We start from the raw sequence: 25474 nt of genomic DNA, 5'->3' as shown, positions 1-25474 counted from the left end.
TGCCATAAAAGTGCATACTATTTCAATTCATAAATGTAATTAAGTGATTAAGTGCTTATTCTACACACCATCGCTGTGTAGAAATAAAGACCTGTTTCTAATTCGTACATTTGTGTTGGATCCGTTTCATCTACGTGAGAGTGTTCATGATAATATATTTATGCCGTGTACTGGGTGGCCGAATATTAAGTACAAAGGTAGTGGTAGTAAGTATCATATCTAGTAATACAGTCAGGGAATTGTACCCCTCAGTTACAATTGGTCCTTCGAGCCGGATGGTAATTAGTGTAATATTAATATAGTGTTATTAATATTGAAATGGCCTATGATGAACACTCCACGAAACGATCCTCCTAACCAACGCCCGCAGCGCGAACGACGGCTCCCTCAGTACTTAGAGGCTTACGCTGTCAGTCAACAACCTAGTCTTCTACTAACAGTAAACGCGGTAAAACTAGAAAGTAAAAGTATGTCTAACCCCAACGCCCAGACTACCCCGACCATAGAGGCCCCTACGGGCTCTAATGTAACTGACCAAGTTCACGGTGGGGACCAGTGGGAACCAGACATGACTTCACACCCCGCCAGTACTGAAGAAGTAGTCCCCGATGAGTCCCGGGAGGAATACAACGCTACCGAGAGAGAACTCGGCACGGAAGAAGACGGGGAGAGCACCGTGGAGATAGAGCTCCAAGGCTCCGCAAGGAGTACCCCGAGGGAAGGCTCCCCTATACAACCGCCTTCTCCAGAGGCAGAGAGGACCCTACAGCAGGCCTTCCTCATCAGCCTGAACGCCGCTGCTGAACGCGACCGACTGCAGATCCAGCAGCGAAGCGAACACGAGCAGATACGTCTAGAAATAAGACGCATTCAGATGGAAGAGAATGTGGCCCGAGAACGAGCCGGTGCTCAACGGGACGCAGCGCGCGACAGACAGCAGTCGCAACTAATAGAACAGCTGATCAGACGGACAACACCCTCTCCCTCCGCCAGAGGCTCCAGGAACTCGTCTAGACACACCTCCAGGGCGGCATCCCCTAGCCGAGTAAACAACCCTGAACTTGACCAACAGACGAGGTCTATACCCCCCACAGACCACCTCCCCCCACCGGTCCAAGCGAGACCTAGCAACCGGGAAGGAGCAGCATATCCTGTGGAGAGGCTAAACCAGAGACTACAAGCACTGGATGACCTAACTGAAGACGAAGAGGAAGAGGAGGAGAACCACGCCCGAAGACAGCACAGTACTCTACCGGACCAGGAGGTCCGGTACAGCCCAGGCTATACTCCCGCGGAGCTGCGCTACAGACCCCCGACTCTATACACGGGTGAGCACGACGCACGACCCGCACCGAGGAACAGCACCTGGACAAGCGGGCCATGGTACACTGCCGGTACCAGCCCATACCAAGGAGCGGGAGGAGACTCGCCTAGGAGGCCTCTCCCCCAACGCTCGCCGATGTATCCACAGTCAGCGTCATACATTGGCACGCCTATGGTACCCGACTTCACCCAAGAGAACCGGGCCCAGTATACAGAACTCCGCATGTGTCTGGAGACCATGTTGGTGGATGTATTGGATGAACGCCACAAATACGCCATCCTACTGAAGCACTTAAAGGTACCCCGCGCACATAATATAGCGCTCGCCTACGCGACTTCCACCACCCCATACACAGCAGCGCTGGTAGCATTGGACCAGAGGTATGGGCGCATATGGGATTACGTGATCCAGGAGATCCGACACATCGACCGCTTACCCCCAGCAATAGACAATCGAGCACTGGACGACCTGTCCATCAGAGTGCAGTCCCTGGTAGGGATGTTGGGAGCGCAAAGAGAGAAGGGGAGGCATGAACTTTACGCCAACTCAAATGTGGAAAGGATCCTGGAGAAGCTGCCGCCCGCTCGTCAGGAGCGCTTTAGGCGGCAGAGGGACCACAGAGACCCGAATGGCCCCGAACCGAACCTCCTCGATCTAGCAGACTTCCTGGCGAGAGAAGTCAGCAGCCTACGGCTAGATACATTCGGACGGAGCACCCCTGGCTCCAGAGAAGGAACCAGACGACTAAATGATGGAAGAAGATCGGTGACTGTGATGCACCAATCGGAGTCAGTACCGAGCAGCAGGAGCCACAGTACCCCCTCCAGAACGGAGAAGTGGAAGATAGTGTGCCCCTACTGTGAGAAAGAACACTGGCTAGCGCAATGTGACTCCTTCCCCAAGCTGAACGCGGAGGAAGCAGGTCAATGGATAAAGTCCAACAAGCGCTGTTTTCGCTGTGCGCGCTCACACATGGCAGCCGAATGCCGCTTAAAGAAAAGGTGCACCAAGTGCGATGGAGCCCATCTGGACATACTTCACGACAGTAACAGACGGCGCCCTTCACCTGCACCATCCAGCCGCAAAGCGAGCGTCATGTACATCGATCCCGCCAGCAGCAGTGGAGCCCGAGTACTCCTAAAAGTAGTGCGTGTGACACTAAGCTACCAGAATAAAGTCCTGGACACTTACGCCGTCCTCGATGACGGGTCAGAGAAGACCCTGCTGCTCGCCTCCGCTGCGGCCCAGCTAGGGCTGCGGGGAAGCGAAACCCAAATGACAATTCCGACAATAAGACGAGATTTGAAGACGATAAAAAGCGAGAATGTCTCATTCTCTATCGCAGCAAGCGGCCAGCCTGAGCGACGGTACCAGATTGCAGACGCTTTCACCAGCCAAGAAATAGGACTGTCGCGGTACACATACCCCGTCGCCAAGCTGATGGAGAAATATGCACATCTGCGCAAGTTACCGATCCCGCTCATAGACAATGCTATGCCGACCCTGTTGATAGGCTCCGACCATGCAGACCTCATTGTCCCGATAGACCGGGTTCATACCGGACCCCGAGGCTGCCCTGCAGCAGTCGAGACCCGTTTGGGATGGACTCTCCAAGGCCCGCTCACCAAATCTCTCAACCGAAGTACAGCCACTAGATGTCTCCACTCCCGAGTCACAGAGGGAGAAACCGCACTCCTGCAACACGTAGAGCGGCTATGGACCTTGGAACAAATGCCCTTTAAGAACGGAAAGAAAGACATTCGCTCTAAAGATGACATTTACGCCATTCACCTCCTCGAGACAGGGACCAAGAGAGTCCCGGTCAACGGCGTGTTGAGATACGCCACGCCACTCCTGCGGCGAGAAGGAATGCCTACTTTCCACGCCAAGACAGACGCCACAGAACGGTACCTGCTGAACACGGAGCGGCGCTTAGCCAAGAACCCCGCCCAAGAGAGTGTATACCGCGCTGAGATTGACAAGCTCATCACAGCGGGACACGTCACAAAGATGGACATTAAAGAGGCTGACCAGACCACTGAATCGTGGTACGTGCCCCACCACAAGGTCCATCACAACGGTAAAGACCGCATAGTATTTAACTGCAGCTACCAGATCGGATCCCAAAATCTGAATAAAGAGTTACTGCCCGGTCCCACACTCGGCCCCTCCCTACTCGGCGTTCTACTCCGCTTCCGCCAGGAAAAGGTGGCCATCAGCGGGGACATTAAAGGAATGTTCCTGCAGGTGAGATTAGTAGAGGCGGACAAGCCCCTGTTACGGTTCCTATGGAGAGAGAAGCCAGGAGATGAGCACCCAGCCATCTACCAATGGGAAGTCCTCCCCTTCGGAACGACGTGCAGCCCCTGCTGTGCGACATTTGCACTACAGAAACATGTAGCAGAGGACCCAGCAGCGGACGAAGAGGTCCGACACAGCGTAAAGAACAGCTTCTACGTAGACAACTGTCTACAAAGCCTTTCAACCCAGGAAGAAGCCGAGGCTCTCCTGATTAAACTCCGCGCCTCATTGATCAAAGGCGGCTTTGATCTCAGGCAGTGGGCCAGCAGCGATCCGCAAGTACTGCGCAGCCTCTCCTCCGAGGACAAGGCAGCCAGCAGCGAGACCTGGATGGCTACAATCCCGGGAGAAGCCCAAGAGATGACCCTGGGATTGGTGTGGCGATTCTAAACAGATTCGCTTCACTACAGACACAACCCCCTGACTACGGAGCAGGGAAGGCCGGCGGCGGCGCCGACCACCAGACGGAGTGTGTACACAACACTCGCCCGACAATATGACCCGCTAGGATGTATTCTACCGTACACCACCAGGGCAAAAATGACTGTACGAGCATTGTGGGACAAGGACCAGGGCTGGGACGACCCCATTCCCGCACACCTTGCATCCACCTGGAGAGAGTGGGAGATGGAGCTCCACTCACTCCCAGGCGTTAATATGCGCCGAAGCTACTTCCCACCCACGGTGAGGCCAGAGACATGTAAAATGGACTTACACGTCTTCAGTGACGCCTCAGAGGTCGCATACGGATCAGTAGCCTACTTGCGAGCCCAAGACCAGGGGGGAGAGATCTACACAGCATTTGTCCTCGCCCGCTCGAGAATAGCCCCACGCAAGCAACAATCTATCCCACGTCTAGAGCTCTGCGCAGCCCTAGCCGGAGCGCACCTAGCCACGCTCATCCAACGTGAGCTCACCATACCGGTGTCTAGAACAATCCTGTGGTCAGATTCCACGACGGTACTCGCCTGGATCAAATCGGACTCATGCAAGTACAAAGTCTTCGTGGGAGTCAGAGTCACCGAGATTCAAGACTTAACCGAAGAGTTAACCGGAGAAACAGAGTGGCGCTACGTTGATACAAAACAGAACCCAGCTGACGTCATCACCCGGGGGATGCCCCTGGATGACCTCACCCGTCGCAATGTCTACAGTGACGGCCCTGCATTCCTAAGACTCCCGGAAGGACAGTGGCCCATGCCTATCCCGAGGGAAGCAAGTCCAGAGGAGGTGGAAATTAAGAAGTCTGTGTTCTGTGGATTGAGCACCGTAGCCTCCACCGACCCTAACATAGACGATTGCACGTCCATAGAGAGTGCACAACAAAGAACATTCCTGCGGTACCACCCGGAGTGCAAGTCCCCCGCTGATATGTCAGCAGCTAACTACGAGGAAGCAGAATTGCTTCTACTGCAGCGAGCCCAGAGAGACTCGTTCCCCGATGAATTGGCCTGTCTACAGGGAGGAAAGCCCGTCCCATCCGACAGCAGATTAATTCACCTGGCCCCCGAGAGCGACGCTCATACCCTCATCAGAGTGGGTGGTCGCCTACGCAGACCCCCCAATCTACCGGATGACATTAAACACTACCTACCGTCTCTACAGACCCGCCAGAAGTGGGTAAAGGAGAGAGACAATTTGACAGAAGGAACAGTCGTCATGATTATTGATCAATCACTGCCCAGAGCTATGTGGCCGGCCGGCCGCGTAAGCAAAGTGATCACCGGTGCCGACGGCAAGGTCCGAGCAGCTGAAGTGCTCGTCCAGGGTCGCACTTACACCCGTCCCGTGGCGAGGCTCATAGAACTGCCTCGACTCCCAGACACAATCGATGATGACCATGACCCTACAACCCTATGACTTTGTGAAGTTGACTGACCCCTACAGCAAACCCTTATGTGTAAATAGACAACGCGATTAATCTGTCTCTGTTTAACTGATTAGGTCTGGGACCTATTCAGGGGGTGGCTGTTGTGAAGGGCCAGATTAAACCGAATATATATATTTATTTATATATATATATTTAATTGTATTTGTATATTCTCTAATATTCCCTGATATCCCTTGTATATTCCTTGTACAATATGCATTGAATATCCATTCTAGCCTACTGAACATCCCATAATAGTCTCCATTCTACTATTGGTCGAGACCTTGGTGCCAGGCTGCCATACCCCTCAGACCCAGTTCAAACGTACCGCTCGACATGTACGAACAAGTCCTAGTTCCGCGTAGGAATTTGGCTACCGCACCACTAATGGGACAATTTGTTCATAGTGCGTATATATACTGCGCTACTAAAGTAGGACTTTCTTTTCAGTCCAGTTTCTTACCCTCCAATAGAGTCACAGACGTAAAGCCTCCCCGCGACGCCACGTGTGGGAGTAAGGCCAAGTTCGCCTACCATCGGTATTGAGACATCGTGTATATTAATATTTGAATAGTCATATTTGGCACTATATCGTCGAGTTGGACGTAGTCTATTAAGCTAATAATAGTCTGTTAATATATAGTGCTTCGTGCGGTGAGAATACTACCGTAGTCAGTACCCCATCGTTTCGGGCAGAGAACTGTCTGCTTACCCAGGGTGGTTGACCCTATGTGAAGCTGCACCCGAGGAGCCCCAGAGCCGACGAGCGAGTGGACCTGTATACCGGATTATTCTACCGACGACAGCCCGCCTTCCCAGGCACGGATTATGCTTTGGATACTTTGATTATTCCATGGATAAAGACCCCCGACACTGCCGTGTGTTGGAACCCCCCCCCCCCTGGAGAGGACGCAAGGTGAGGAGACGCTCTGCAAGACGAGGTCGCTTCACGTCTCTCCCCCGTGGACCGGAGAGAGCCGGCCCACAAAGAGTCCACCTGCTTTCATCTGTGGTCCAAGGATCGCCGGCGCATTGAACGGCACTACAGTGGGTTCACCTGGGATACCCTTGGCCGGACGAGGCAGCCGGATTCTACCCCCCCCCCCCCTCCTACTCCTGTCGGCTTACAAGCGACCGGATTAACCCCCTCTAGTGTATCTAGTATAATCATTAAAGTATCATTGCTGTTATTCCTTAACTATTCCAGGTCGTATATTTACCACCTGCGCCTTCAGAGATTGGACATTCTCTATTGATATACCGACGAATACTCTTTGCCATAAAAGTGCATACTATTTCAATTCATAAATGTAATTAAGTGATTAAGTGCTTATTCTACACACCATCGCTGTGTAGAAATAAAGACCTGTTTCTAATTCGTACATTTGTGTTGGATCCGTTTCATCTACGTGAGAGTGTTCATGATAATATATTTATGCCGTGTACTGGGTGGCCGAATATTAAGTACAAAGGTAGTGGTAGTAAGTATCATATCTAGTAATACAGTCAGGGAATTGTACCCCTCAGTTACAGTAGTGAAAGGGTTAAAATAACTACTAGTTCAAGCAACTGTTATGATCATAACCACAGTCTGTAGAGCATGTGTCTCTCAAATCATTGTGCAAATGGTTTGATTGGGTGTGACATCACCTTCTCTGTGATCCTATCCCTTTGTTTTAGTAACCCTCTGCTTTCCCCATATGGAAAAAATAAACATGATTTTGTATTGCACTGGGCAAGTACTACAGATAGATAGGAGAGTTTTTTTTGCACCATATAACCGTTGGAAGTTCTTATCACTTTGAGCTACACCGGGGACCAGATGATGTTATTACACCTTGGACCAGAAATAGAGCTTATGTAGCATCCTGAATATTCGACTATTATTCAGAAGTGCTGACTTAACCTTTTATCTCCCCTTTGTGCACAAAGACATGTTAACCAGTTTCCCTTGATATTCTCCTGAACAATGACGCGAGTTTCTCCTTCTCTCACCGGCTGGAATATGGATTATAAACACTAACTGAATCATATTCAACCCAGCTCGCCTACCAGCAGCTTGTCAGCACCAGCAGACCAGCAGCAGGCTTCGGTTCGACGAAGCAGAGGATGCCGCCTCTCCAGCAGAGGTCGCCACAACACAGCACGCGCCTCCAACCTGCTACTGCCCCCCTGCCCACCACGGCTTGCTAGCCCTTGTGACGAGAGCGTTCGACGCCATCTTACCACCCGGACGAGTGGTGGTGAGAGCGAGGCCGCCATCTTGGCTAAGTACAGTGGCACTTCGGTGACCAAGACCATATCGTACATTGCACAGTGTGTCGCAGCCTACGGGTGAAGATAATGGTTGCTAACCACAGTACATAGGGGTACCCCACAAAAATTTCATGCCGGCATTAGTTAGGACTTTTGTTTGGTAACGTGGGCCCACATTTTCATTTCATTTTGAGTGTAATAACGTGTATGTTCATTCATAATGATTTCCCATCCAGTTAACCCTTCTCTTCTTGGGGGTAACGTAACGCTGCCATATATGTAAAGCCTTAGAGGGGTATTATTATTGGTACTAGCCCAGACGTGGGTAAGGAGTCAGTTACATTTGAGTCTGCAATATCTGGGTCTATTATCTTTGAGTCTGCAATATCTGAGTCTAGATTATATTGGGTGTGTACAATATCAGTTGTCTGCAAGGTATTGAGTTACGACTCGAATAATAGGAGAACTACATTTCATTTGACTCATTGCTATTTGATATTTGTAACTGACCAGTCCTTAAATAACACTAAAAGCTGTGGATGGGCATCTTGTGTGTTCCTGAGCCTTAACACTAACCCTTTTGGTGCGGGTAACGGTAATGCAATTAACCCTTTCCTACCTACCTTCCCCTTCCAGTCATTAAGGTGTCTGGTGGTCATTGAGGGAGGGAACTGCTTGGGGGGGGGAACAAACATTGTTATTCATCTACTAGTCACCAGGTGTGGGAGGACTAATGGAGGTATTGGGGGAAGTGAGAGTGTGTTGGGGAAATACTGCTGACCGCCCTGGAGAGGCGACAAGACCAGAGCACCGAACCCAGGTTGGTAAATCCCGGGCTCCATCCACTCCTACTGCCGGCCTCCAGTTTGACGCTCCAGGCCCAAAGACGAGGGGGCAGTCAGACAAAGCAGGGATAATCCACCCTGCTACACTTAGAAGATAGTTAGATCTGGTTTCCATTCATAACCAAATTGGTTTTAAGTCTCCAAAGTCCAAATTTTTTTCCGGTCTCTTCCGCCTTGTACATATATATTCTGCTTCAAAAGTGGTTATGCTTTGGCCCTCAAAGGGGGTTAGGGTTAGGGTTAAGGTTAGGGTTAAGGTTAAGGTTAGGGTTAGGGAACAACATATCAATTGTTGTTGAATATGCGGAAGAGACCCTTCGGCGCTAAACCAATCAGAAAGGGTCTTCGCTGTACGCGGCTAGCCAATCAGAGAGCGTCTTCGCAAACATAGGCTATGGAAAAAAATCACGCGGGGGGGGGGGGGGGCATCAACCTATGGTAAGGGAACCAGCTCCTAATCATCAGAGAGGAGAGTTGCATTCTTATATTCAGTTCCTGAGAGGATCTATACAAAAATGACACATGGTTTTATGTTATAGTATGCTATTTATAAAACAGGAATATAGAAACATCAAAGGGATTAAATAGTTATTTAGAATTAAAAAGTAGAATATGCATACTTATCATTTATTAGCCCATGCTCTTCTTCAGATATGGATTTTTCTCTTAAAAACTTTTTAGCAATGTCATACTGTATGGTTTATTTCATTGACATTGTTTATAGGTGGGTACAGCCCTGACATGTAATTGTATTCCTTTTTGTGACTGTTACATAGACAAGAGGTGAGTTGGGGGGGCGGCATGAACCAGGATTTGCACCCATGCAGTCACAGGGTGCATGGTATCGCTGGAGTGAACTAAAAAGATCACCACCTCAGTCGTGTTTTTAATTGCAGGTCCTTTAATCCATATTCAGTTACAGAATGGAACACCAAGAGGTGTCCAAGAGGTCTTTGTAGTACTGAGCTCTGGCCACAACGTCATTGGAATAGTCCTGGTGTTCGGTATTTTCATCCACGTTTTTGTAGGAGTGGACACGGGAAGCCCCCATGTTGTAGGCTGCTAGCGCCCCTGGGCAGACAAACAAAGAAAATTAGAAGATACATTTTTTCAACTGAACATTGAAATAAAAAGTCTGCCGTCTACTTCTGCGCACGCCTCACATATCGGGATGTAACTCGAGACCCGCTGAACGGATATCGACAGGCAACAAATAGGGCTTTAATTCTATATTGTATTAAGAAATATGCACACCGAGCCGCTAGAGGTCGCCAAAGTGCCGGTGGGCAAATCGTCCTCAAGAGTGTGTGTTGTCGTCGGGCCTTACAAATAAATTTGATTTGATTTACTATAGTAGACGGTGTACCGTGTTTCCACTGTGCTTCTAAACCTATAATACACTACACAGTGTTGCCACTGTGCTTCTAAACCTCTCTACTTCCCCCAGTCTAAATTAATAGAAAATACACAAGCAGAGGTTGGAATCCTCCAATGTACAGTTTCTACGTCAAATGTATATACACTCTTTTTCTGGACACTTTTTGTATCACAAACAGTACTGTATTTGCAAATCTGATATGTCATAAATGTATAGATGTAGCAGTACTGTCTATCTGTACGTCATGTATGTCATATATGTTATGATGAATTGAAAATGGGGGACCCTGATGTAAACAAGACGAAAGTCTTTCTCTGGTCTGCATCCCCTTAACAATTGTATGTATTGAGCTGTACTGTACTGTACCCATTCTGCAATCTGTTAATAAACTTTTCAATCAATCAATCAATCAATCAAGAGAGGACAGAACAAAAACGAAACAATAAAACAATATACTGTATATAAAACCAAGTCATAATCACCTTTCAGACACTTTTCTTTGCTGCCCCAGTCCTTCCTCTCAATTTCTTCATAGCATCCAATCAAAATCTCTGTGGCTTGACGGATATGTGCCTTCCCTTTGGGACCACCTCCTTTCTTAACCTGTTTGCCTTTTAGCCTCATGGCTTCATAGTCAACCTACAAAAATAATTAAATTACATTACAATCAGTGCAAAATGTAAGTACTTGTACCATAACATGGTCATTTGTGGCTGAAGTGAACACTCCTTACCAAAGTAAGTGGCTCGGGAAATACAGAAATGAACCAACAATTTTTTTTTATCCACTTTTTCTCCCATTTTCTATATTTTCTCCCATCCCAATTTCGTATCGTCCAATTCAACCCTCCCCTGTCACGAACGCTGTTTCTTGCCTCCCACAAGCCGGCTGCAATGTGGACTAAGTCATACATAGCACAAGTCCCCTCCGGTACTTGAGGTAACAGCAGTCGCATCTTTTCACCTGCGCAGCTCGATCTCTCAGTGGCGAGGAGTAACGCGTGGGAGGCTCACGCTGCCCCCGACACTTCCTGATTCTACTGCGCAGGCGCACCAACCGACCTGTAGGAGTCGCTGTCCACAACGCCCGATCCCCACCCATCAGTTTCCCACCCCCTAATACGGCCAATGTGTATTAGTACGGATGACCAGCTAAACTGAAAGCAAATGTGGAGCGCTGGGCTTGAACTGACGAGCCCAGCATCTCCAGCATTTCGTGGTGAGCGCCTTGCCCACTACGCCACGTAGCCGCCCTAGAAATGAACCAACAATTAAACAAATGAATGAGTACTAAAAACTTTCATTTCAGTCAGACTTAAAAATACTTGTACTTTCATACCCCAAGGAATGCACATACCTGCATGACCCCATAGGCTTTGCTATAGTCCCCTTCACCGTTGCTGTCCAGGCCGGTGCCTCCCCTGGACTCTCTAGAGATAATGCCGGCAATGACTGCTGGGTCCATTCGAAGATCTTTCCCAACTGCCAGTATGATATCCTTGTACTTCTTTATGTCCGATGCATCCGCCTTCGCCATGTCCTTTGACGTGGCCACACCTTTAAAAAAAATAAAAAATCATTCGAATGAACTTTTAAAGTTTTAGCTGCATGCTTCAGGAATCCCTTGCCCCATGTAATTCATTGGATAATACAGATTAATGTGTGGGATGCGATATTCCTATAGAAATTAGCACATACCGCCTTTATCACGTCCATCACCTCTCGCTGTCTTATCTGAGGCGCCAGAGGTTGCAACTTTTGTAATGTCTCCATAATCTACATTAATTAAAGACAACCATTAGCGGCACATTACGCTCACCAGAACCCCAGGCCAAACAGGAACTACTCAAATACAATTGATTGAAAATTGTATTAAGATTGCAGAATGGGTACAGTACGGCTCGCTCAATACACACAATTGTTAATGTTCACTACATTTTCTCCTTTAATTATCTATGTGCCAGTGAAAAATGCACACACAACAAAATGCACGTTGGGAAACCATCCATTCTCTCCCAATATTACAGTAATCCACAAAACCATTCATGTTACACAAAAATGTAGGATATAAAATGTATTTCAACTGCTAATGTACACAAATCTAAACTATGCTAACAAAAGGCATGGATAACACACATTGGACTTGGAAACGTCCTTAAAACAACAAAACCAAAAAAAGTTGATTCCATATATTGATAGCAGGAACAGATGGCCTGTTCTGGACATTATTTGTATAATATTATAAATATGTAATAATAAATTAAAATGTTGGGCTAAAAGTGATCTATATTTAGCCCGGACATATTCTACTGCTTACTGGGCTGAGAATCTATTCTTTACAACTACTGTATGTATTCATTTTCAAACTACAATCGCTGTAAGTAGTCAGAATCATTCCTTACCCATGTTGTTTTTTTTCTGTGTTTGGTCTTCTTTCCTTGCTCACCCGCAGATTTTGATTCCATCCAAATGTCAGGACAGTATATATAGCAGAGAGGGGTAAGTTCTATTGGTCAGTGGATTGAACATGTGGTTTCTAAAAAAGCAAGACCCAGTGAGGAAAAGAGCCCAAGTTCAAACTGAAAGTGAAATAACATTGTGTTAAACAAACAAGTCTGTCTGGTAACACAGCATCTGGTGACATAACTCTGTATGATAAGGATAAGGATATCTTTTATTAATCCCTCACAGGGAAATTCCAGTGACATACACATACAGCTCATCGTCTCATTAAACAAACATCATTTCACAATCATTACATTTTTACAGTAATAACGGCACAACATAAATTCAAACAGACATGTACATTTGTTGACACATATCGACTACAGTATGTCTGAGAACGAAAGTTACAGCTCTGGCTCGAAGCCCGGGAGTGGTGCAGAGTTCAGTTTTACTTTCCATTTCTGGTAGGTTTAAAAGAAACCACGATGGGATATTCTGTTCCATTAGGAAGGGGTGCGTATAGGCAGCAGGGTTGAACGCACAGTGGTCAATAAACAAAGGGAATATAGAGGCATACAGTAAGTGTTTTTTCATCCAAGCGCCTGGCGTGCGTCTGCCTCTACTTCACAAGCAACAACAACATGGGTGAGCATGGCACCACCGCTACACATCAAATGTAACATTATTATGAATTGAAAATGGGGGACTCCGATGTAAACAAGACGAAAGTCTTTCACTGCCACACGACAAAGGGTTAACCCTTTCACAACCACACTACAGAAGGTTAACCCTTTTCACTATCGGTTAACCGTCTGTAGTGTGGTAGTGAAAGGGTAAACTTCTGTAGTGTGGTAGTGAAAGGGTTACGAGCTAACATGGTGTTCATGATGACGGTTTTGTTTTGACAACATAAACATTCTAAATGGTCCCAAGTGTATTTATTGTTGCAGTGTATTTGTGTGAAAATACAGTCCTTGAGGGCAAGTGTTCTGAAAATAGTTTTGCTGCTGTCAAATAAATAAATTTGTTATTGAAATGGGTTGTCTTTAATCATATTTCTGCTGAGGTTTAAATGTTTAATAGATGCTGTTTAGACATCTCACGTTTTGAAATTGAGATGGGCATCTAAACAGCATCTATTAGACATTTGATTGATTTGATTTGATTTTTATTTAGTACATACAATTTATACAATAGTATAAAAACAAGGGGTACAAGGATAACATGTGAAAGTCTGTCGACTTGTTTCCAACATGGTCCCAAGAAAAATACAATAAATCACAAAGAAAGAGTTAAGATAAAATAGATACAACAAGTAGATAAAATAGACAACACAATTTTCTAAGAGCCTCATTACAGCATGTCATGTTCCTGTTCTTCAAGAGTGGTGGCCCAGCACCCTCTGCAACCTATTGTTGCAGATGTCGCTTCACACCCCTCTTGAAGACAGCAATAGTGGGGGAGTTTTGGATGGCCCTGGGCAGAGAGTTCCACAGCCGGCAGGCTGTAGACAGAAAGCCATTCTGTGAATAGGAACCCTTTCTAGGCTCATAAACTGAGAGCTGTCCAGACCGTAACTGTCGTCCGTGGACCTGGCCACGCAGGACAATACGAGAGCATAAATATCTGGGGGCAGATCCATTTAACATTTTATACATATGTCCCAGTTTCAGAAAGGAGACCCTCTGCTCCACAGGGAGCCATCCCACCTCATTGAAGTGACATGGCTCAATATGGGTTCGAGGTGGCAGATTTAGGACCAATCGTATGGTCTTATTTTGGCTGGTTTGTAGCCTGTGTTTACATTCCACTGTAACACCACTATACCAGTACGTACTTGCATAGTCATATTGGCTGAGGATCATGCAGTTGGCAAGTAGTAGACATCTAGGCTAAGATCTGGGTTAAATTTGGTTTAAAAGTGAAAGTTTAGTATAGACGTCTATATCATAGCTGAGCCATTGATTAAACATAATTTAGACATATATATTTAAACATAGCTGTTGAAATGACATTGAAACAATGGCTAGGTGTTATCTAGACATCTACTAAACTTTAGACTGATTTTAGCCTCGACAGGGTATGTACAGTAATGTACCATATAAACGTCTTTTCGTCATCAAATAAATGCTCAATGGTAGGTAGACTGTTAGTAAAATTGCAAATATTCTGCATAACTGCAACTAATGTCTCTCTCCCTCTGTGTGTGTGTGTGTGTGTGTGTGTGTGTGTGTGTGTGTGTGTGTGTGTGTGTGTGTTAGGTCAGTACGGAACCCTTACCGGGGTTGAGACAACAGGTGCATCATGGCAAACAGCACGTGATGATGGATTAGGCTGCGATGGTAAGTGACGTCAATCAAACTAGCAAGATGGCAAAGGCGATTTGTTTGATTCTCATTGAACTACATGTGTTCAATTATGCTTTATACGTCCTCCTGTCTCTATTATCTTTGACGGCCCCCTCATTAAAAGATTATAATACTTTTCTCTGTTTTGACAAGTTCTTACCTGTCATCATCATCATCATTATCATCATCAACAACATCATCATTATTATCATCAACATCATCATCACCACACTTTTTGAATAATCTAATAATAATCTATTCATCTAATAATAATAATCTGAGGAACAAACCAAAAACAAAGCTGCTGTTAACTCCCTTTTCAATGCAGGAGAGGCTGCATCTCATCAGTTGGCGTCAAGTGATCTGCCGTACGTCAACAATTACAAAGACAGGATCATCAGGGCGGCGAGCAGGCAGAACGTGGACCCTGCTGTGGTGGCTGGCATCATCTCCAGAGAGACCCGCGGTGGCAGAGGGGCAGGACTGAGCAACGGCTGGGGGGATCACGGCAACGCCTGGGGACTCATGCAGGTAGTAGAGATGAGTTAGAGTTTTCGAATGTGCGAATAGTCATGTGCCAGTCTCCACATTCGATTTTCATGTCAGATTGGAAAAATATATATATAAATGTTTTCTTTTTTTTCCCCTTTTTAAACCATTCTTATTTAATTAATTTTTATATTTAGAGGCAGCCTAATTTTCATAGCCTAATGCCCTAATTGATCTAAAAGATGCTGTCGACTAGAAACACACCTCTTCAATCAATATCTGAAATATATTTTTTTTAAAGAAACGATGTCTATACTACTATCTACTATGTACTATGCTACTGTCCCTATACTACTATATACTATGCCAATATGTCTATACTACTATGCATGCAAGAGTGTAGCACACAAGAGTTTAACAAACAATATCACCTACCCACTTACCAGAGGTGTAGCCTACTCCTCCTGCTGACAGCTAAATGCCTTAATGTAAATGTGTGTGTGTGTGTGTGTGTGTGTGTGTGTGTGTGTGTGTGTGTGTGTGTGTGTGTGTGTGTGTGTGTGCGTGCGCATGTGTGTGCGTGTGAATCTTGTTCCTCCTAGGTGGACCAGAGATGGCACCCGTCGCCCCGTGGTGGGTGGGACAGTGAGGAGCACATCAGTCAAGGCATTGAGATTCTCATAAGCTCTTACTCCCAAATTCACAACATGTTTCCTCAGTGGACCAAGGAATACAAGCTGAAAGGTGCAAATACTTGATTTCATTCAAAGAAAGTCTTGATGTATTTTAGATGTGCAATGCATTTTATATTCCCTCATAATTATCGTCATGGCATGAGCAACATGTGAAGGCAAAGATGGCCGATGATGAAGTAGCCACAGCAGGTGCACCTCTTCATGAAGCCCTCTGTGTTCTGCCTTAACCCTTTCACTACCACACTACCAAAGGGTTAACCCTTTTACTACCACACTACCAAAGGGTTAACCCTTTCACTACCACACTACCAAAGGGTTCACCCTTTCACTACCACACTACCAAAGGGTTAACGTTTTCACTGCTACAATACAGAAGGTTAACCCTTTCACTACCCCACTACCAAATGGTTAACCCTTTCACTGCAACAATACAGAAGGTTAACCCTTTCACTACCACACTACCAACGGGTTAAACAATAGGTTCAATCACACAGAATCCACCATGAGCAAAGGCGGCTATAACAATGAAGTAAGACATCATCACTCAGTTCTTTTAGTCTATTACATAACTGAGGTGAAATCTTGTTTTGCTTCTTTTAAAAGTATTTTGAGTGTCACCTGGCAACGTATCCCGCCTCTGAAGAGCAGGTGCAAAGTTACTGCAGATTTTAGGGGAATGTTGCTCATCCAGGTTTCTCCCTTTCATTCATCTCTTTTGACAACTAATGCTGGATTCTTACTGTCATAATGTCATACAAATATTATCATCAGCATATCCTTTCATTTTATGTTAATAGGATCTATGAGTGTAGACTAATGATGAGACAAATACATGACTGGCTTGCAACACTGCAACACTTTGCACATTGTTATCATTGGAGCCCTGCAGCGTTGCAAGCTGTTTATGTATTTGTCTATTTTCAGTGTTTGCTCTTTTGTCTCAGTACCTGTCCTCCGTGGTTTGGATGTGCATGTTGCATACTCCTACTTAGACTAATGACCAGCGATTATGGGAAATTACATTAGAGTAGGCTATTGTTGAATGAAGATTCCTATTTTGTTGTTTATAGTATTAGATGTTTATCTTGATATTACCATCATTATTGACAGTACTATATGTGAATACTGCTAAGGAAAAGAAGCAGGTCTGATCCAGCAACCTGATTGGTTGATAGCTATTTTATATAATTACCCTCACTATAATATAAAACAAACATACAGATGTGTTCCATAGACTCACAGGAATTGTGTAGAATTGACCAAATAGTGAAAGAAATAGTAAGATAGTTCCCCTTTAAGTGGCTTTCTACAGGGCTCTCTGACACAGAGCAGAGATGGTATAAAAAGCAGACCAGTTTATTGAAAAGGTGGTGTAGTGGGCAAGGCGCTCGCCATCAACGCTGGAGACGCTGGGTTCGAATCCAGCTCTCGGCATTGCTATCAGCTTGGCTGGTCGTTCATACTAACACAATTGGCAGTGTTAGGGGAGGGAAAGCTGATGGGTGGGTCCTGGGCATTGTGGACAGCGACCCCTACAGTTCGGTCGGGGCGCCTGCACAGCGAGGGTAGGATCTGGAGGGAGGTAGTGTGTCCTTCCACACGTTACACTCTCCCGGTGAGAATCTGCGCTGCCAGGCTGGCTGCCGGCTGGCTGCACATGTGTCGGAGGAAAGCATGTGACAGTCTCCGGCCTCCCGGACCAACAGTAGGGGGGAGTGCGCAACAACCACTTGGGGCTGTATTGGCATAACGACTAACAGTGGGATGGGAGAAAAATCGGAAAAAGGAGGGGGGGAAAAGATAATAAAAAATAATAAAAAAGGTGGCAAGATGACCGAAGCTACTGTAAATGTGTCATGATGACAGAAGAGAGTGCAGGTGTGTCCTTTCTTCATCAGCGTCGCCTTGCAGACAGAACTCTTCATTCCGAAACCAAGCGGCGCACATATTGTGGGGACATTTTAGATGAAAGCATGTGTGTCAGGCGCACGGCCATGTTGTCGGACAGCATGGGATTTCTTCCAAGAGATGACCAAATTAAATACAACTTCCTCTGGGGAAGATGGCAAATAAGTGTATTTCCCAAAAGGTTGGAGTGTTCCTTTAAATGAGTGCACCCAATATGAGTTATCCTAAGAGCCTATTTTCTCTTGACACTGCAGGTGCATTGGCTGCCTACAACATGGGGGCTGGGAATGTGGATTCATATGAGGAAGTTGATGCCAAAACCACTGGGAAAGATTACTCCAATGATGTCATCGCCAGGGCCCAGTTCTTCAAAAGAAATGGCTATTGAAGGCTGACTTCAAAGACCAACTGACCTTCATTTTGATGGGTAGAGGGCAAGCCCAAAAATTCTATTACCATGCCCATAGGCCTATACCTGCATGTACCTCCTCCCCCATGCTGTTATAATTCCTGAATTTCCCCAAGGTAATCAATAAAGGAATATCTTATCTTATCTTATTTTCTCATGTTCTTTTTTTTTTTTTTTTTTTTTTTTTACTTCAGGACAAAATCAAAACAACGAAAAACAGCCCTTTGTTGTTTTTCTGATTTTGGATTTGTAATCTTAAATTAAATGATCGAATGACACAGATTACTTTTTGGAAGGTTTCACTGCACAGTTTGGGGAAAATGTGACAATTATGCTCCATACACACTAATGGACTCTCCGCTCTAGCTGAAATCTGTGATTTCACAGTTATTACACAATAGGCTACACATGTTTTTATATCGCCACAGAGGCCACAATTGAATTACACATAATCATGCAAAAACCTTCATCAACTCCCTCTAGTACTCATATTCAAACATCTAAGTTTATCTCTTATGGTTTTGCTTTTATTGTACTCTAATTGAGTGAAGTGCCGCCTCATTGAAATGCATTGCGGATGGATGTGTGTCGGTTAAGATTTGAATCAATTAAGGCTGGCAGTTGGGTCATGATGCACATAAAGAAAACATTCAGTTAAAGGAACAGGCACATGAATAAACCTCTTACACTTTCACTGAGAAAAACACACACACACGCTTATGGAAGATAATAATAATAATACACTTTATTTGTATAGCACCTTTCATACAAGAAAGCACCTTTTCACATCAGTAAAAAAAGACAGGCATAAAATGAGTACAAAATTGGCAGATCAAGAGCAATGCATAAAGTGCAGACATAAAATACGAGCATAAAATAGATAGCAGAAAAATAGACAAAGTCAAGGTAAGGCATAGAACATTAAATCACAGTTCTTCATATTATGATCTAACATCCCAATAGGCCTCTTTGTTTACGAATTTGATTATCACTGATACACATAATAAAATAAACAGTAATAAAAGAGTAAAATAGTGCAATAGTGCAGTGCAATAAAATAGTTAGTAAAATAGAATAGACGAGTAAAATAATGCAATAGTATTATTTATTAATAAAATAGTTCTCATCTACAGTACAGCAATCACAAAGTGCTTCAGCATAGCAGTATTTTAGATGTTTGGTGCTGTCAGAGCCATAGGTCTTTCTCATATCCTCTGCCTTTCCCCCACGTTCCAAGGTACATTAAAGAACAATTACAGTTCTGAATTACATTGACAAGAATTTTCCACTGTTGTGAAGCACTTTGAACTGCAATTTCTGTATGAAAAGTGCTATACAAATAAAGTTGTTAAGGTTTGTGTTGGCAGAGGACCCAAACGCAAACAGAGACGAGGAGAGGTAGATGTAGATTGTCGAATTCTGAGCACTGCTCCTTTAATCCGAGTCACTGGTAAATGCAAAGAAAAGAGAGAGCAAGTCTCCCACAAAAATACAAAACAAAAAACACGTCACTAGACGGCGCTGCAAAAATACTCGCAGTAGAGACACTTGAATTAAAGAAGGCAAAAACAAACAATAGCGACACTAAACTGAGAAGGCTAGAAAACAAACGAAAACATAAACACAGCTAAGCTGGAAAAGGAACATAGTGCAAACGTTACCAGTCGAGTGAACGGAATACATAGGGAGCGTCACGATAAACAAGAACTCAGGAACAGACCATCGGGGAGAAACAAACACCAAGAGCAAGGCAGGAAACGAAATGACGCCACACCGAATACAAGGGACACACAGGCATATATACAGAGGCTGATTAATAACGAGTGACAGTAGAACTAACACAATACCTGATTAGGCCGAAATACAAATACCCACATTGAACAACACTAGACTAGATCACACTTATAAACACAGACAGGAGGAACACAAGACTAAGGCAGGGGAAACAAGGCAGACAACAGAATTACAGGCAAAGACACTAATGAGGTAAACAAGGTGACAAAGGTATTCAAGTTCAAGTTTGATTAATGCGCCGGATAAGCTCAGTTACACAACGGGTTATCCTAGAAATATCTGTGGTAGCTTAGCGTTTGGTTCATGTGCCAGAGACACTGTGAAGGAATCAACAGGCGAGCATCGTCGAAGAGCAGGTGTTAGACATTAGCCACCTTGCGTTAGCTGTTTATAGGCGTCATAGCAGGAGGGTTCAACACGACCCACAGTTTAGCTGTGTTTAGGCGAGTACCACAGTTTAGCACACGTGCCGGCCCACCTCAGCAGCCCAGTAGAGGACGCCACTACACTCCACGCTTCTCCAGCCTCTCCAAGCCGTTGCCCAGCATCACCTGCCCCAGCGTCTACTCCGCCCCGCTGGCTGTTATCGCGGGATCTCCGTCTGCCATCTTAGCATCCGGACTAGTGGTGCTAAGATTGGGCCCGTCATCTTGGATAAGTATCAGCGGTGTTCTGAGTGTTGAAACGTGTTCGGTAGACAGTCCACTGTGGGGCGCAGGCTCTGTAAGAGTGAAGATAAACGGTGCTTTGAACGAACGCTGGAGGGCAGTGTATAGGGGCGCCCCAACTATTCCAAGCCAGCTTTAGATAGGACTTTATTTGCTAAATGTGGGCCCACTGTTAATTTCTTTTGAGTGTAATAATATGTGTGTTCCTTTATAAAATTCCCATTCAGTAACCCCTTTATCCCTTCCCTCTTCCTCCCCTCTCTCCCCACCTATGGAGTAGCGGAACAGTATATATAAACCCTTAAAGGGAAGGTGTTGTTACTGTGTCTAGCCCAGTGTGGGAAGCACTTTAGTCTGTGTTACAGAGCGAGGGCACTAGGTGCCCAGGGCGTAAATCACTTGAATCAGACTGTAATTAACTGTAACTTGAATCAGACTTCACTAAAAGGACACTGAATGGGAGCACTGTGTGTGTCTGTTACTGAGTCTGTTGTCTTAACCCTTTTCTGCCCGGGTAATGCTCATTATTATTTAACCCTTTCCCCACCCCTGCTTATAGTTCATTGTTAAAGGTCTCTACAGGTCATTAAGGAAGGGTACTGCTTTGGGGAGCGAATACATCATCCATCTTACTGCCATCAGGTGTGGGAGTGCTCAGGAAATATTGGGGGAAGTGGGGGTGTGTGGGGAGCTACTGCTGTTTGCCCTGGAGGGCAAGAAGGACCAGAGTACAATCCCTAGGTCAGTGAATCCTAGGCCCCATCCGCTCCTGCTGCTCGACCTCCACTTCGACATTCCTGGCCTACAGTCGGGGATCCAGCTAGACTCAGCTCTGCTGCGTCCCGCTACCAGGTGGCCGTGTACAACCACTCCCATAAAGCAGGGATAATCCACCCTGCTACACATATATACAATGTTCAATGCAGAGTAGAAGTAACTGAGTTACCATACAATATACTATACAATATACTAATATACAATATACTATATAGTGCAAAGGAGAAATGGGATGAGGTACAATTTAGGTACAATTTACAGTAAGGTGTAATGAGGTATGGGTTGTAGTGCAAATTCTTTACCAATAAATATAAAGTGTGTTTAGGTGTTCTAAAGTGTGTAAAGTGGGTGCTGCAGTGAGTTGTTTGTTTAAAGTGAGTGTATGCGTGTGGATGTGTGTGCTGTGAGTGCATTTGATGGCTGTTACATAGTGTTATTGTTCGTTGAGCATCCTGATGGCCTGGGGATAGAAGCTTCTTCTGAGTCTTTCTGTGCTTGCCATGAGACTCCGGTATCGCTTGCCTGACCGCTTGCCTGAAAGAGGCAGTTGTTTGGGTGGCTGGAGTCTTTGATAATTCTCTTAGCCATACCCATGCACCGCTTGTTGTAAATGTTCTGGAGAGTGGGAAGCCCCCCTCCAATTGTGCATTCAGCTGAACGGGCCACTCTCTGTAGTCTGCTACGGTCTTGTGCGGTGCTATTCCCAAACCAGGAGGTGATATTGCCAGTCAGGATGCTCTCTATTGTACATGAGTAGAAGTTCTTAAGGATCTTCTGACTGACTTGGAACTAGGAAGTAGAGGCGTTGCCGTGCCTTCTTCACAACACTGTCAATGTGTGTGGTCCATGTCAAGTCCTCGGATATGTGGACTCCGAGGTACTTAAAACTGTTCACTCTCTCAACCGGTGCCCCGTCGATGCTGAGGGGGCTGTAGTCCCTGACCCCCGACCTCCTAAAGTCCACAATCAACTCCTTTGTTTTGCTGACGTTTTGCTGACGTTCAAGGAGATGTTCAGGGACGTTCAGTATTGAGCAGACATAACTGAGCAAGGTGCCATGTTGGGAATTGTCCAGCAGGTGGAGGAAGTCCATGGAAGAGAAAGTTCAAAGGTGGGGGTTGTTGAGGAGTACAGACAGGAGGGAAAAGTCCTGGGACAGTTGGACCCTTACAAAAGTTATTATTAAGATGTCAATCAACAGACTTCATTGGTCTAAAATTAACCAAGCCCCAATCTGTAAACCACGCCCCATTCTGAAGCCAGGCCCCCTTTCATAATTGAACCGTTTGAGACTTGTGGGCGGTGCCCTTGGACTCAGTAGGGATATCCTCTTTCATTGGTCTATGTTTTCCCCGCCTCCTATGTTTAGGTCCTGCCCCTTTTTGTATCTTTTTAACTGTTTGCCGTAGAGACTCGCAAGGGGGGTCGTGGGACTCGGCGGGAAGATCCGGTGCACAGGCTCCACCCACACTTTCACAATTTCCCCCATGGAATTGTCTAATTTTATTTATCATTTATTTAACCAGGGTAATGGAAATGGTTGAGATTTCCATCTCTTTTTCAAGTGGGCCCTGCCCAAGAAGGCAGCATACAGAAGATTTTGCATATACAACATTAAAACAAACACAACAAATTTAAATAAAAAATAGCAAGCAGGTGTGGTAGTCAACTACCTGCCTGCATGCAAAAATAAAATAAAAGGTTATTATTTAATTTGTTTACTTTTTTTGGGCATTCCATTCCATGGGCTGTGGGGGGTGCTTAATGTCTGAAGGAGTCGACTGAAGGCTTCTTGTCCTCTGCTAAAGCAATTGGTCCACTGATGGATACATCTTGATATTTGTCTAGTGTGTTAAATCCTCTTTCAGTGCCTCTGTGCGCGTGTGTGCGCGCGCGCGCGCGTGTGTGTGTGTGTGTGTGTGTGTGTGTGTGTGTGTGTGTGTGTGTGTGTACGACACAGAACAAAGTCTGTGGTCATATTTACCTCTCCAGCTGAATGGCTGTGTGTGTGTCTTCGTCCTCGAGCAAACTGCGGGAAGTTACATCATCCCCTGCATCGTGTAACATCAAACTGGGTGCCTTGCGGCAGTGGCAAGGGATGGACAAGATGACAAACCAGCCAAGTGTCTCCAAGAGACTGGAGAGGCAGGGAGGGAGGTAGCCACTGGATGACAAAAGTCACATTCCTCATGTACATACCAGACTCGAGACATATCAAGTACGGGGGGGGGGGGGTCTTTATCAAGATGATGGCTCATCTTTCAGCTTTCAGCAAACGGACTACTTTAGGGTTACCTCTGAATAAACGGTTCAGAGCTAACCTGCTGTAGGCCTGCTGTATGAGATTTAATAGTACTTTCCCAATGTACAGTTTTGCTTGTACAGTTGTACAGTGTTTCCCCCCCCAACCCCTCCCTACCCAACCCCCCCCCCCCCCACACAACCCCACCCAACCTCCTCCAATGTACAGTTTTTACGTCAAATGTATATACTCCCTTTTCTGGACTCTTTTTGTATCACAAACAGTACTGTATTTGCAAATCTGGTATGTCATAAATGTATAGATGTAGCAGTACTGTCTATCTGTATGTCATGTATGTCATATATGTCCTGATCAATTGAAAATGGGGGACCCTGATGTAAACAAGATGAAAGTCTTTCTCTGGTCTGCATCCCCTTAACAATTGTGTGTATTGAGCTGTACTGTATTGTACCCATTCTGCAATCTGTTAATAAAGTTTTCAATCAATCAATCAATCAATTGTTGATACACGTGATCGATCAATAACAGATTACATACAGATGCAGATGCCTTATCTTGACTGTGTGTGTGTGTGTGTGTGTGTGTGTGTTTTCTGAATCTGTTTGTGGGGGTGTGGACATGCACATAATCTGTGTGTGGGTGTTATCTTCTGCATCATGTGTGCGTGTGTGCATGGGCGTGCACCCACACGTCTGTTCTGTGTGTGTCTCCTCCCTTCCAGTCTCCCTATCATAGTCATGTTGCAACACGCTCGCCCCCACAGTTCTACCATATGATCTCTGATGCCAGACAGATCGGAGGGTGGGGGTGGAGTGGAGGTAGAGTTGGGATAGGGGGTAATGTTAGGGTTGGAGAAGTAACTTTACACCAGGGAGAAGACAATAGAATGGACCACACCTCCACCGCCTCTCTCTCTCTTTCTCTCTAACTCCCTCTCGCCCCCTCGCCTTCTTGCTCTCACACCCTTTCGCTCTCCCTCTCTGCTCTCTCTTCTTTCTCTTTGACCGTATATGGTAGGAAACTTGTGAAAAAGCCCATTGGTTGATGTCAGAGGAAGCGTCAGGTAGACAGAATCCTCATTACTGGAAGTGACGTTGTTTTGGTATTCATCACTGAAGCCTGAGGTCAGGGCCTTTTTGACTTCATGCATCATCTTCATTTGTCTTTTTTTTATTAATTTGACTGAATTTGATCTTCACTCGATTCTTCAAATTAAGTGAAAAACACAAGGAGGAGGAAGCTGTGCTGTAAATGCAGTTGTTTTTTACACATCTGTTTTGAAACTGGCACACACACACACGTCACACACACACACACGTCACACGCACACTGACACACACACGCACACGCACACACACACACACACACGCACACACACACACACGTGACACACACACTTTATTTGACCCCTTTGTCAAATCAGATTATATTCCTAGTCGTACATAGTTTATTTTGGAGGCTTTATCTTTCAAAAGGTTAATCAAGAAAATGTTTGGGTCGATCAGTTTTCAAACTGTTGTACACGAGTTGATCGACGGACACGGAATAGGCTCCCGCCCCCAACCCCGCCCCCTGCTATACTTGTGACCTACCGCGTAACCCGAAGTCAACTCAGGGGCGGGGCATCAACCCACCTGTGTGCGGATCAAAGACACAGGGCGTCCGTCCTGATTGAGCCACGCCTGGAGAGCAGGACCTTATGACA

At 45.6% G+C, this 25474-nt stretch overlaps 2 protein-coding genes across 2 annotated transcripts; one reads left to right on the top strand and one right to left on the bottom strand.

Moving 5' to 3' along the window:
* Nucleotides 1–9239: 9239 nt before the first annotated feature.
* Nucleotides 9240–12510, bottom strand: LOC311231440 (lysozyme g-like). The gene is made up of 5 exons (XM_084318020.1): nt 12376–12510; nt 11672–11749; nt 11331–11530; nt 10457–10613; nt 9240–9667 (listed from the first exon to the last, which is right to left on the bottom strand). The coding sequence occupies exons 1-5, from the start codon at nt 12377–12379 to the stop codon at nt 9513–9515; spliced, it is 594 nt and encodes a 197-aa protein (XP_084174146.1). The 5' UTR covers nt 12380–12510; the 3' UTR covers nt 9240–9512.
* A 352-nt stretch (nt 12511–12862) lies between these two features.
* LOC311231988 (lysozyme g-like) lies at nt 12863–18411 on the top strand. The gene is made up of 5 exons (XM_084318637.1): nt 12863–13063; nt 14680–14760; nt 15095–15297; nt 15858–15999; nt 18113–18411. The coding sequence occupies exons 1-5, from the start codon at nt 13060–13062 to the stop codon at nt 18244–18246; spliced, it is 564 nt and encodes a 187-aa protein (XP_084174763.1). The 5' UTR covers nt 12863–13059; the 3' UTR covers nt 18247–18411.
* The last annotated feature ends 7063 nt before the right edge of the window (nt 18412–25474 follow it).

This window comes from Notolepis coatsorum (assembly GCF_963971535.1).
Source record: "Notolepis coatsorum genome assembly, chromosome: 7".
Classification (NCBI taxonomy): Eukaryota; Metazoa; Chordata; class Actinopteri; order Aulopiformes; family Paralepididae; genus Notolepis; species Notolepis coatsorum.
The sequence above is the reverse complement of the archived record's forward strand: the minus strand, read 5'-3'. Positions and strand labels throughout refer to the sequence as shown.